The 13,691-nt window shown below is 48.4% G+C and overlaps 1 protein-coding gene across 3 annotated transcripts; it reads right to left on the minus strand.

Moving 5' to 3' along the window:
* Positions 1-416: 416 nt before the first annotated feature.
* On the minus strand, positions 417-10,388 carry hyal6 (hyaluronoglucosaminidase 6). 3 transcript variants are annotated; one of them, XM_086209814.1, is made up of 4 exons: positions 10,168-10,388; positions 3,952-4,920; positions 3,485-3,574; positions 417-3,029 (listed from the first exon to the last, which is right to left on the minus strand). In XM_086209814.1, the coding sequence occupies exons 2-4, from the start codon at positions 4,885-4,887 to the stop codon at positions 2,544-2,546; spliced, it is 1,512 nt and encodes a 503-aa protein (XP_086065940.1). In that variant the 5' UTR covers positions 4,888-4,920; positions 10,168-10,388; the 3' UTR covers positions 417-2,543. The 3 variants fall into 3 exon arrangements, with proteins under 3 accessions (XP_086065940.1, XP_086065942.1, XP_086065941.1); XM_086209816.1 differs by lacking the exon at positions 10,168-10,388 and adding an exon at positions 9,485-9,625; XM_086209815.1 differs by lacking the exon at positions 10,168-10,388 and adding an exon at positions 6,413-6,529.
* Positions 10,389-13,691: the final 3,303 nt, after the last annotated feature.

Below are 13,691 nucleotides of genomic sequence, written 5' to 3' on the forward strand. Positions count from 1 at the left end.
AGTCCAACTGATTGAGTACACACACACACACACACACACACACACACACACACACACACACACACACACACGCACGCACGCACACAAGAAACAGGGTTTGTTTCTCGTAGGATGTCATCTAGTAAAAGAACCTTTGCACTCTAAAATAGGACAACAACTTTATGTTGCTGCCGCTCGACAACATTGAAGAGAACCAACTGTTGCAGCACGGCGACGCGATGCACTGGAGGTTTCACTTCAGCAGCTCGCCGAGCGACGGCGTTGGCAGTGACCGTCAGAGTCGGCCGTGTAGAGCGTCTGCAGCAGAGCGCTGTCTGCTGGCGCTCAACGAAAGCTGATTATGGTAATTAGTTAAAGTACAGACACAAACAAAAGTCCGTGGGCTGTGAAATTACAGGTGTTTGCGTTCTGTATATTTAGGACTTATTGAATGATGAGCCTCTGTTTAATTAGAAAGATGAGACACTGTTTTGGATGAACTCTTTACACCGGAGTTGAACAAACGGAGCAGAAGCCTGTCAGTGAAACGTCATTCCTGATCCAAACTTCATTGACAACTTCATTTCCTGTGTTCTCGGCCAAAGGTCCAGAGGATGAAGAGGGAAAAGAGCCGGATGCGTTCATTTCCCCGGCCGTTAGTCACCACCAGTGGACAATGAGAGGGAAGACACATATGGACGCGTTTGCTTCCTCATGAGGAGCCGTGAAATCCGCTTCAGACGGAGGGTCAGGACGACGTCTCAATTCTGACTGAGATCTGCTGCTTGAGGTTAATTCAAACGAGTTTCATTTGCACGTCTCAAAGTTTTCTTCACAGTTTGGGACTTTATTTTGCATAGCAACACTGAACATGAATTGAATTTGAAGCTGATGGAACTGGGTTTTTTCTGCATGGAAAGAGTTCTGCAGGGATGACAACCAAACCAGCTCTAAAAACGCTTGTTTTCTGAATGGAGTTTGGCTCTGATCAGCTACAGTAACTCTGACACTGCATCAAGATCATTTCTCACCATGTTCTACTCTAACTCAACAACCGCAGAACCATTCTACTCAACCCTTTCGGGGGACAAGAGAACAAACGGGTCACAACAGAGTCAAGACTTTCTGCGACACTCAGCTAACACATCCTGAATCCACAACTGTTCAATTACAGCTGCTAATTTGTGCTAATTAGTACACTAAACTAAGGTCACCATCCTCTCTCTCTCTCTCTCTCTCTCTCTCTTTACTCTCTCTCACACCCCTGCAGGGCTCCGTAAGAACTACAGATAAAGGACACGAGGGATGGGTAGCATGGCTCCCGCTGCTGCAGACGGAAACACGGGTGACGTGATGAAACTTCAAGCTGTCATTAAATCACCAAGGTCAAGCTCAGCTGTCTCCTCCCTGCTCTCATCCCCAAAACAGAGTCCCTCCCATTCCCGCGGGACAAACAGGCACTGTTGTAAAGTTGTGGTCTTGTGACCTGGCCTGCCACTGCTGGCGGCACTCAGATCCACTCAGCAGGCTGATGAAGTGCGAGTTGTGATCTCAGCCTCATTAGAGTTTCACACTCATTACAACAAATTAAAACAAATGACTGTAAACTTCATGACACGGCAAACATTAAAGGAGCTCCAGCTGATCGCAATTAAAGAGATACTTCACCCAGAAGTGTTTTTTTGTTTTGTTTTTTTGCATTTCAAATACTTACAAATAGGAATCATGAGCTGACAAAGACATCTTCCCCTCCTTAAGTATTTCCGTGCAGGGGCGCCGCCAGGCACTTTGGGTCCCATCACCAAAGGCCACTGGAGCCGTGTGTGTGCCACCTGCTCACCTCCTTGTTGGGGTTGACTGGGTTGGGGGGAGTTGTGGGGGAGGCGGCACCCCTGCTGACATCAGCTGCTGAGTCTGGTAGGGAGGGTGGGGACGACCCATTGACCATAATTAGCTAAAACGTTGTTCATCTTGCTGTGGACATGAACCCCTCACAGACTAAACCAACCGTTCCTGAGAGGAACTGCGAGTCGTATCGTCGCCCTTTCTTCTCTCCTTCCTCTCTCCCTTCTTTCCCTCCTCTTCTTGTGACCCAGACTTTGTTTTTCAAGACACTGCTGCAGCCTTTAGCTCACTAAGTGTGCAACTCCTGTCTGTCTGCGGCACTGCTGACTAGCGCCACTCTGGCAGGGCTGTGCCATTTCATGTCGATGGGGGGAGGATGGATATGAATTTGCCCAAATACAGTAGAGACCTCTGATTTACATTTTATGAAGACAAAGGGACCGTTTATTTAATTATTTTCTTCTATATAAAATATTAATTGTGATTCTTTTTTAATGGGGGGGGGGGGGCTGTCAGTGATGGGCCCATAGAATCGTCCTAACTTCCCCCCAATATGGCGCCCCTGCTTCTTTGTGACTCCAGAGTGCAGAAGGATCCAGCCACGTGCCAGCTAATGTCTCCTATTTGTGAGTGCAAATATATTTTGAATTGCAAAAGACACTCTTGGGTGATGCGTCACTTTAAGGTCCGCCTCCAGTCCTGGAAGTGAGTCTCAGCATCTACAGAATCAGACACTTGATAATGAGACAGAGTCCCAGGAACATGATGATGCACAGGCAGGAGAAATGGAGGGATAAGAAGAGCAGGATGTCTCCCAGCAGGCCGTTCTCCCGGGGGTGAGGCAGAAGGATGCCAGGCTGAGTCGGGGGAGGACGAGGAGGTGCCGGTGCCTGGGGAATCTCACAGTAAACGCCTGTCCAGCCCTGGTAGCACTGGCAGGTGAACCTGTGCTTCATGTCCACGATGTCGTGGTTGGTGAGGTGACCGCTGACGTGGAGGCGGGGGCCCGTCGGCGATGGGTTGTGGTGGATGTTGAAGAAGCGCGGGTTCAGGTGCAGGTAGGCCCCTGAGTCCAGACTCTTGCGTATGCACCTGCCGTTCTTCTTGCACAGGGCTTTGCTGCACAGCTTGGCAGCAGAGGTGACGTTGATGACATAATGTCCCAGTGGACCGTCGATGTACTTCTTCACCGTCAGGCAGTTCCTCTGCAGGAGGAGAGAATCCATAAAGTTCTGAGTTCCCGACATTAAATTGTTTTGTTTTCATGTTAAAACCAAAAATGCTTGAGACGACCTCACCTTTTTTAATAAACATCCTCTGAGCGTTCACAAAAATTTGAGAAAATTGTCAACGTCCGCAAAACCTTTTGTTCCAGCTTCCAGCAGATAAAAAAGAAAAGAAATAAAAAGGAAGTGTGGCCCTTCGGCTTTTGTGTACATTCACATGCTTTTGCCCCACTGTTCGTATTACACTCATGAAACATCTAAAATGTCATCAATGTCTCCTCAAGTCTTCAAGGTAGAACAACTCACATGTTGCGTCAGGTAACTACAAATCACCTTTACAGAAGAGGTCAAAATTCTCCACATTAAATCCGTACATTTGACGGTTTCCTTCCATCCGGGGAGTTCATGGCTCACCTACAGTTTAGTGTGACTACCTGTGATCGCGCGTACTCTGACGATCCCCACAGCACCACTCCTGACGCTCCCAAGGCGGCGCTCTCACCAATCGTGTGAACCAGGTCGCTCTAAAAGAGGAAGGGGGGGGGGGTCATTTCTTTCCTGTGAACAACTCAGTCTGACTATCAGAATCTACCGTCATCTTCTCTGCTTCACACCCAGAAATACTCTCTGGGCGACACCGAGTCTTTTTCTCAGAGCAGCGTCTGTCAAGCACATGGTCTCATGTGCCCAAGCTACCATAAAAAATAATGGCTTAAAACAGTTTAATTACTCGAGTCACACAAACACAACCACTGGCGTGCAGCCTTCTAGATAGCCAGATGAGGTCGGAGTTTGGAAGTCTGGAAGCATTTTGTTTTGTTAGTTGGTTTGCAAATTCTTTGTATTTCTACTTGATCCAGACGGGTACAAGGCGTACGCCCTGACACCCCTGTTAACTCACCTCTGAAAGAACCACAAAAGTGTAGGCATAGAACGGTCTGGAGTAGACAAAGACGGGTAAAGTGAAGTCTGTACGGGCAATAGACGCAATCCTCATGGCTTCCTTCACTCGGTAGTGGACATACTTGACAGTGTTGGGGGAAGACTTGAGCTCGTAGTCCAGGTAGATGGATGGGTACAGAGCCGTGCTCTCCTTCCACAGCCACATCAGGTGGTCGTTGCGGACGTGCTCAACATTGGGGCACTCACCCGTGTACCGTTGGGGGTGTTGTTTGAACCCGTAGTTGTAGCAGTCTGGGAACAGGTAGAACCCCCACAGCCCATCCGGCCTGCGAGACTCAGCCAGCGCCAGGGTCAGATTCATGAAGGCTTGCCCCGCCCTCTCAAAACTCTCCTTTGCCTCCTTCTCGACTTTGCTCTCTGGCCAGCGTGGGTGAAGTTTCCGGATCTGTTCCTTGGACTTGTTACGATAGATGTCCTTGGTGCCCCAATTTCGGACCCACTGAGGCCTCCAGTCCTCCCAGTCGATGACGCCCAGGCCTCGAAAATCCTTGTGGGGGATGAGTTTGTCGATATCGGCCCGGGCCTTGCTCAGGTGTTTGAAGATGCTCTGGTTTTGTGGTAGTCCACCATTGATAGGGACCCCAGAGTTGGAGTAGTACGGATAATATCCCAGATGGCTGTGGTAGAATATGGTCACATTCGGTCCGCTGAGGGTTTCGTTCAGGTTCGCCACTATGTCGAAGACACTCAAGTCCAGGTCCACCTTGAAGCGGAGGCGGCAGGACTCAGTTGGAGCATTCCACACCACAACAAACGGCCGGTGAGGGATGAGAGGAGCTCGAGCTGGTTTCCCCGGGTCGCCCTGAACTCGGGTCTTCACCTCTAGGCAGACCCACAACACCGGCAGCAGGAGACGGAGCCCCATCAGTGCCATATCCCCCAAGTCCTCATGGAACAATTAGTGGTCCTACACAAGCAGAGAGGAGAAATGACATGTTTGGAAGGGAAACAAACACATCATGAGCTTCAGTGAGCAGAAACAATCAGGCAGGCCTGAGAGAGGACACATGAGTGATGGTCACTGAGGTGAATGATCCAAATCCCACAACAAATCACAAAGCTTCCCTGTTCTCAGAGGTGCAGGACGGACATGAGGAGGAAGTTTGTGGAGTCGCTGACGCAGTGAGGACAGCGATAAGACTTAGACTTACAAGGAAATTCCAGTATTTTCCCGTATTTGTCCTCTCAGCGCTGGTTTGGATCAAAATGGTCGGTAGCTGAGCGATAACTGCAACCCTCAGTTAGACCTGTCAGATCCCATCAGGACACGATGGCTCTCAAAACAGTTTATCAGCTGTTCCTGTGCAAGATTAATGATCCAACATTTGAATTCTTTTCCCAGGAAGAGAGAAGGCATGAATCTAGTGTTTTTTTGAAGTTTATTTGGCGTCTATTGAGAGATAGTAACGATGACTGCTGGATTCACAGGAGGAACTGGTCACTTCCATTTCACGGGACCTTCAAAAGGCCTCCATTGATCTCAGGGACAGACTTTGACACAGACAACTGCTCGATATCACGGGTTGTGAACATTCCCGTCCTCTGGTCTCTATTTATCATTCCGCCTCAAACACATAGGAAAACATAAACCACCTCAGGCCTGACGTCTCTGAGTCTTACTGACGGGGACTTAACCCACCAGCAGAGGGTTTTCCTGTCAGACAGTTTTATTGCATACATTTTAACTCCCCCACTGAGGAGATTCAATGTCTTTCTTCCTGACTGAGCTGCATCCCCGAACAGAGGGACAGACGACTGAGGGGGATGAGATAAACAGTCTGACGGCATCGGCGCCAGGGAAGTCCAAATCGTCTACATTTACTGGTAAAACACACGAATGTGTAAACCTGCCAGTGAACCCATCAGAAGGTGATCAGCAGCAGGTGAGTGTTTCTGAGGCAGCTTTCATCTTCAGGATCTCCTGCTACAAAGCTTTAAAAACCAACATGTTCAGTCTCTTTGTTCTCTTGTGTTTCCTTTTCTTCTTTCCTCCCTCCAGCTCTTCATGCCCCCCCACTCCCTCCCCATGTAATTGCTCTTGGCGCCCCCTCATATGCAAGTAATTCATATTTAAGTTTTTCCAAAGTTAGTGGGAAAGGCATCGTGACCTGGCTCTTGGGAAACATGGCCACTGAAGTAGCCTCCAAGGACGCCACGGAAAATCTCCCATCATTCTCCTTGCGGGATTGCAACCAGAGCAGGGAGCATAAACCGCGGCGGCGCTGGGGCTTCTCCAATCATCTAAGCTTCTCGATCATCTGGGCAGGGGCTGGACTGAAGCTGATGTGTTCTGGCACGTTTAGGGGCGTGAGAACTTTACGACTGGAGTAATCTTGGATGTGGATTAATGAGGGCAAAGATGAAGAGGAAGCTGTTGGAGGAAGATGAGGAGAACTCACAGATACTCTGTTGAAGTGTTTCCTTTGAAGCTGTTTAAAAGGGCTGCAATTTCTCAAAAAGTTTCCTCACGTCCGGCTCAACTTGGGAACGTTCCTCTCACACCAGTTTCATAATCACCCAGCTGGATGGTTTTTCTGGTGCTGCTGATCCAAGAGTGTGGTGAAGCCACCCAGGATGTCCTGCAAACCACAACCTCCTGAAGCAACGTGGTTCCAAACCATACCAAAGACCCCCCAAACTCAAGTCCGAGTTCTCCCTGATACAAGAAAATTCCCTTGATTTTGTCCCTGACAAATTCAGCGCAACACTGAGAAGTAGCTGATCTCTCCTAATTAAATCCAGATGAGGACAGCAGCGCTCGGGGGACGCGGCCTGTTAGTTGGAACGGCCGAAGTCTCACTGGCTACTGGACGCACTGGAATTGACATTTGCTTGTTTTGCTCAAACAGTGTAATTCTGTTTAGTCTGTTTTTGCAGGAGTGTAAATTTCCCTCCAGTTAAGGGCAGCAGCACTCTTCAGCTCACCACACAGTTCCTGAATCTTCATGCATCAAACAAAGATTGCTCACACATCCCAAAGCTTGAGTCTGAATCGCGTGTGTTTGCAGCTGAAGTTGATTTGAATGAGAAGTTGATGCACTGCCAGGAAATGTCAACGCTTCTCCGAGCCGTCCGCGGCTGTGAGCTCCTGTCTGCTCCTCTCTGAGAGAAGCGAGCTAAGCATTTTCCTGTTGATTCCTCTGTTACTGATGAAATTAGGACCAAGAGAATGATCAGAGGACTGCTCGGATCCAAACCTTGGTATGAGCGCGGCCCTCGGGGGGGGGGGGGGGGGCTTGGCCCACCCCGGAGAGGCCGCTCATTCTTCTGCTGCACAGCAACACCTGCACAAATACGACCCTCATCGTCTTCACCGCACAGCTCTGAGTCAGACATCTGCAAAGGAACATCTAAACAAGCCTGATGGATTTTGGAAGCAAGTTACGGATGAAGTTAAAATGGGATTTTCTTTGGCCTGAGTGAGCAGGCAGCAGAATCACAGGAAAACAACACCTTTCCAAGTGGTGGGCTGGATCGATGGCGGGCTTGTGGCTTGTGGCTTTGGCCCGGTGTTGCTGCCAGAGGGATGGGGAACATTTCACTGGTTGGGGGAAGATTCAGTTCAATACTGGTAAATTCTTGAAGCAAACTTTACACTCTAGAGGTGAAAGAGAAGCCTCCGTGCAAAGAGATGATGCGACATGCTCCGGATCGTCGGAGACTCCTGGAAGAATCTCTCAGTGGCTCACACTCGGTCCATTGATCATAAAACCAGATGTTCTGTTCTTGATTCACAAAGATGAATCATTGCTGGACTGAAGATGCATGACTGAATCTACTTTAAAATCCAAGGCTTCTGATTGAACTTTTAAACTAGAAGAGCAGGGCAGGACTCCTGTGTGAACTGAGGGGATTACGCTACAAACGTAAAGCAATGATTTGTCTGCTTGTTTCGGTTCATGGGTTTTTTGCTCATCTGCTTTTTCACTTTTTATTTTATTTGAAGTCAAAACTAAATCTAAACTGCTCAGCAGCTTTTCGCATGATGTGAAGCGAACATTTACCAAAGGAAATCAGCCAAATCGCTCCTGAAGAGTTGGAGTTAGGACAGCTTCATTGAAGCAGCACTGGCTCGTCCTTGACAGGCAGAAACAGTTGCAGCAGAGCCAAAGAAGCACGTTTTAAAATCTGTTCATTCTTTCTTTCTATTTCTGTTCTATTTGGAAAAACTACTTCTGCAGTGCTGACAATCGTAAAGAGCCAGTTCAGCCACTCAAGAGGGCATCAGATGCTCTGACTGAAGAGTCTCAGAGGCAGAAGCCTTCTGCAAGAAAAACGAGTGAAAATCCCCCATGAAAGACTGTCAGCTGACAACCAGGAGTGTTTACAAGCTTGACAAAGTACCGACCACGAAATATGGAAATTGACTTCACAAAACCTGCCAGTTTACTCTGGATTCTGTCTGTGCTGGTCAGGCTGTGTGCAGATGGGATGATGGTGAGCTGCACGACTCCAGACGACTGTTTAATTCATAACCAGCTCGCAATCTGGAAAATATGATGGTGGTCGTGGGTTAGCAGCTAACGATCCAGTTTTAATGTGAACAACCAGAGACAGAGTGACACCAGTGTGTGTGTGTGTGTGTGTGTGTGTGTGTGTGTGTGTGTGTGTGTCAAAGAAACGGCGAGTCTAACTGGTTTGACTCAGCATGCAGTGATTGTGCCCATTTGCAGTTACAAATTAATGTAATCTGCATGGAGTGTGTGTCCTTTTCACTAACCGGAGTCTCGAGCTCACAAAGTTGTTTTTTTCCCTCCTGCATCGCTTGTTTGTGTATCAAGAATGCAGAAAGAGCCAGCCACGTATATCTGGCTTTTAGCTAAAAGAGCTAAAAACAGCAAAACCATCCAAAATGTCTGTTTACCAACTCTCAAGGTCATGGCCGGCGTAATCCATGTCCTAACAGAGCAGGAGTGTCAGAAGCCTTTGCCTGCAGTAACACAACAAGGGTTTTGTTCAACATCCCTGAAATAACATCTCAAAATGGCATTTTGATTTAAAAAAAATCTGATAAATAGCAACTAGGAACTACTTTCCTAACAAAGGTGTTGATTTCATGTAGTGCCTCCAAAGCTCCACCTATGGGTGGTGTTTTATGGCTCTGTGAGATCCTCGTCAGGTCCTATGGACGGGCTTGTCTGGAGCATCCTGACGGCTCTGCGCTCCATCACACTGGTTGTATTCGGGTCGGCCTCGGTGGAGTTGCAATGATGTGGTTTCTGAGCTCCGGCGTCTCTGCTGCAGTTTCCAGATGTGATTTAATGACTTTCCTAACACCAAAGCCCTCGCCCCCCCCTCGACCCCTCGCTGCTGCGGAGTTGAGCTGCGTTTTACATTCACAGCGTAGTCATGAAGCTACCGTCCGTGCCAATGTCCTTTCCCGCTGCTGTTCCTCACTGCGGCCTCATGGTAGCGCAAGAATGCTGATGGCTTCTCCCTCCCTAGAGAACAGTCACTGACATACGACTCACGATTTCCAGGGTGTAGAACGAGCCAAGGAAGAACCATCATCCATCTTCCCCCTCTTCTCCTGTTGAGGGTGGTGGGGTGGAGCCTATCCCAGCAGCCTTCCCCTTGGACAGGTCACCAGTCCATGGCAGGGCCAACACATAGAGACAGACAACCATTGGCTCTCCCAGCCACGCCTACGGTCAATTTAGAGTCTGGATTAACCTGGTCCCTCTTGATGTCTTTGGACTGTGGAGGAAGCTGGAGAACCAGAGAGAACCCAGCAGGAACAGGGAGAACATGGAGACTCACCCAGAAAGACCCCGTGCTGCAGCCGGGGCTCCACCCTCAACCTTCTTGCTGGGGGCCACAGGGAGGACCACTGCTCCACCGGGCCTCCCAAGGACCCATTAGATCGTTATACGACGTTACCATGACGAGGAGGTGGCCATATTTGATATTTGAACAGAAAACAGGAAACTGTAGTCGCTGGACTCCAGCCGGTCAGATCTTTGATGAGAGCCCTGGCCTGGAAACATCTAGTAGCTAAATTTAAGTTGTAGCGCCACCTGGTAGTTACAGGAAGTGCCATTTAAGCCCTAGAAACCCAAATACGGTCAGCTTCCACCTCCCTCGTCCACCACTGCTTCCTCTCACCTGGGGGTTATGATCTGGTCCACACTATTCAACAAAGACGAGGACATACCTGTCACTCCTGACTCCTCCTGGTGGATGATGCCTCCACCGCCACTTCCATCTCCCATCTGATCAGTTGCTGAATTGTGTCTGTCTCCCTGTCTCAGGTCCCTGGAGTTCCCCAGGCGGCGGGGGTGGGGGTGGGGGTGCCCTGCTATTGTACGTTTGGCTCCTCCTCATCTCTGCCAAACAACAAATAACGCTTCACACATTCAAGCGGCTGCTGCAGAGCGACAGGACATCCACCCCCTCACCACCAACCACCGAGCAACTCTCCTTCACACTGCAATTAAAACACACGATCCATTAACTTCCTCCTCAACGCAGAGTTTGTTCATGTCAAACTGACCTCCAGCCCCGAAGCAGCAGCTCCAATGTTCTACACTGCACGGCTGTGTTCCACCACGCTGCTGTCAGGTTGGAGCCTGGCTCAGGTGCTCGTTCACGGTGGCGTCACATTTCTCTTTTGGCATCATGAAATTACCGTGCCCTCTCTGGTCAAACAGATGATAAAATCAACTTTTATTTTATCAAGTTACATCTCGGGCAGCAGGGTGGAGCAGTGGTCCTCACGGTGGCCCCCAGCAAGAAGGTTGTGGGTGGAGCCCCGGCTGCAGCACGGGGTCTTTCTGGGTGAGTCTCCATGTTCTCCCTGTTCCTGCTGGGTTCTCTCTGGTACTCCAGCTTCCTCCACAGTCCAAAGACATCAAGAGGGACCAGGTTAATCCAGACTCTAAATTGACCGTAGGCGTGGCTGGGAGAGCCAATGGTTGTCTGTCTCTATGTGTTGACCCTGCCATGGACTGGTGACCTGTCCAGGGGGAAGGCTGCTGGGATAGGCTCCACCCCCACCACCCTGGACAGGAGGAGAGGGAGAACATGGAGGGATGGAAGTTACATCTATTTCTCTGAATCTGAGCTTCTGATTTTTCTATTATCATATTTCACATATTTTTTCACGTTGCTCCTCCTTCTACAGGTTGTACTTTTGTCGTTCTTTGTTTTTATGGCAGTTTTTTTTCCATATTTTTATATGATTTTTTTCTTGGCTAAGACAGTCTGGCAGGAGTTATCGTGTCTCAGTCGGACTTTCCTGGATAAATAAAGGATAGACATTTTCTACAGAACAACAAAAGGCTCATAACATGTTATGTCTTATAATCATGTTTTGTCAGAACAGGATTTATATTTGTGACCGTCAGAAATGCAACGCTGAGTGAGAAGACGGCTTCTGGCTGAGTCATGGTCAAGACTTCCGAAGCTCAGGCCCCAGCCTTCCGGGCAGCGTGTGCAGAAGCACTCCCGTCAAGTCAAGTCAGTTTTATTTCTATGGCACCAAACCCCAACCAAAGTCCTGTCCTGACTCTGTCCAAGTAGAGCAGGTCCAGCACCTCCCTCCTTCAATGAACCTCCACCCAACAATTCTCCATCAGCAGCACATCCTGCAACAGCAGCCCCCAGAACCTTCCTTTACCAGCAGGAAGGTGGAGCAGATCCAGGCTCTCTTACTGTACATCAGCCCTGCATTCCTGCTCCCACCACATAATTACCCAGCATATACGCTGCAGGAGAAGGAAGGCAAACATTTTATAGGAAGTTCAGAAATGTCAAGGCTCATTTTATTGCCCGACCTGAATACTGCAGGCTCAGTTAGCGAGCGTCTACCTTCCCGAAGCTCACCCGTTACCCCAAATATCTCTAAAGGCATCTCAGACGTGACCTACGACCCAGCGGGTGAGGGTTCCTGCTGGTCCACCACCGAGCTCAGAGGCGGAGTCGCACACAACACTGACACACGTGGGTTTTACTCACTTGTGTTTCATCCTGCTGTGACCAACGTCTGAACACTCACATCGCTCAGCTTAAGCAGAACTTCAGCCGATATGTTTGCCTTCCACATTCTCACCGATAGGAGTCTTGACCTCACATTTTTTACCCTGATGCATCACTTTATTATGACTCCAGAATGCAGGAAGAGCCAGCTATGTACATTTAGCTTGAAGCTAATGGAGACTGATGGCTAACAACGGCTAAACTGTCCAAAAACATCCGTTCACAAATTCTCAAGAGCATTATTCAGGATGATCCACATCTTCTGGACCAGCCGTAGGCTCCGTAATCCACAAACACTGATTAAAGCTAAAACAAACAAAGTACAACACTGCTTCAGCGCTACCCTGCGCGAGCGTCCGCTAGCATTCATTAGCAGCAGAGACGAAATGCAAGTTCTGTTGTTTGTTATGTTCTGGGTTCCACTGTGTGATGCAACTGAGAGTTTGTAAAAGGATGTTCATGGACAGGTCAGCTGTTGTTCACTGTCAGCCTCTGTTAGCTTCAAGCTAAATATAGGTGGCTGGCTCTTCCTGCATTCTGGAGTCACAAAGAAGCCATGCAGGAGTTCCGCTGTGGTCAGAGCCATAGAGGTGAAACAGTTCCTGGCAGCTGTAGAAATATGAGAGAAGCTGAGCAAAGCAGGTGGATGTTAGTTCTAGATGACACCACCGCAGGAGCGTCTGGTTCCCATCAGGTCTAGACAGCACCCAAAGTATTTATCCTGGGAGGGCTAGCGTGCAAGCTATCTGACCGGTGAGCTGGATTTTAGGTGATAAGACAAGTCAATGACCTCATAAATCAACAGTTCTGTAAGCCTCTGAATCTCCCCAGAGGAGCTCAGGCTCAGCTGGACCCTGAACCGCTGCTGAAGTCCTTCATTGTGTCTTACAAGCACCGATTTGGCCGCTGCCGCGTTTATCTACATACGGTTCTCTGGAGCTGTGATTTCAGCTCACACTAATTTACTTGTCCCATCAGTTTTTCAGTCAGTGAATTATGGTTCAGTATGGAATATTATTTTATGAAATTTACCACTGGATGGATTAAAGAAGTTGGACATTGAAGGCTTGATGAGTCGGAGGTCGGAGGTCAGCTCGTTGTTCCTGCACGTTTAGGTGTTTGGTAAGAACGTGACACAACAGCAAAAACCATCCTCTGATCCTTGATACTGCTAACCTTCTGTGCGCTGAACTTGACTCTCCGGCTCTGTGTGTGTGTGTGTGTGTGTGTGTGTGTGTGTGTGTGTGTGTGTTGCTGCGTGCGTGCCACTGGCTCCATCTTGTGGTGCCACTGAAACATTACAGTATATAATCTCTGGTGCTGTGAATGAAGTTGTCAGCTGATCTCTGTCCATAACAACAAGAACAAAGAGAGAAATCCCCTTGTGAGCAGAAGCAGATGAGACAAACTGAAAAGTGGTAAATGGAAAAAAACTTCTTGATGACTAAATGTGATCAAAGTCTGTGGAAGCGCATTAAAGTCACCGGAGACAGAAAATCCTCCTGGTTTCATGTGGATTTTTTGATTTCTTTTTAATTCAGAAAAGGTAAATATAAAGCGCAGAAACTACATTTTAAATGGAAAAAGAATTTTGAAAAACAGGGCTCTTTTTCTGGACCAATAAATCAATAATCTCATTATATTCCTTAGTTTGTGGTTTCCTCTCATCTCATCACTTTATTCTTTTTGTTCTTTCTGTGC

Source organism: Aulostomus chinensis, chromosome 7 (genome assembly GCF_037954235.1).
Source record: "Aulostomus chinensis isolate RoL2024-O1b breed Wild chromosome 7, RoL_Achi_v1.0, whole genome shotgun sequence".
Classification (NCBI taxonomy): Eukaryota; Metazoa; Chordata; class Actinopteri; order Syngnathiformes; family Aulostomidae; genus Aulostomus; species Aulostomus chinensis.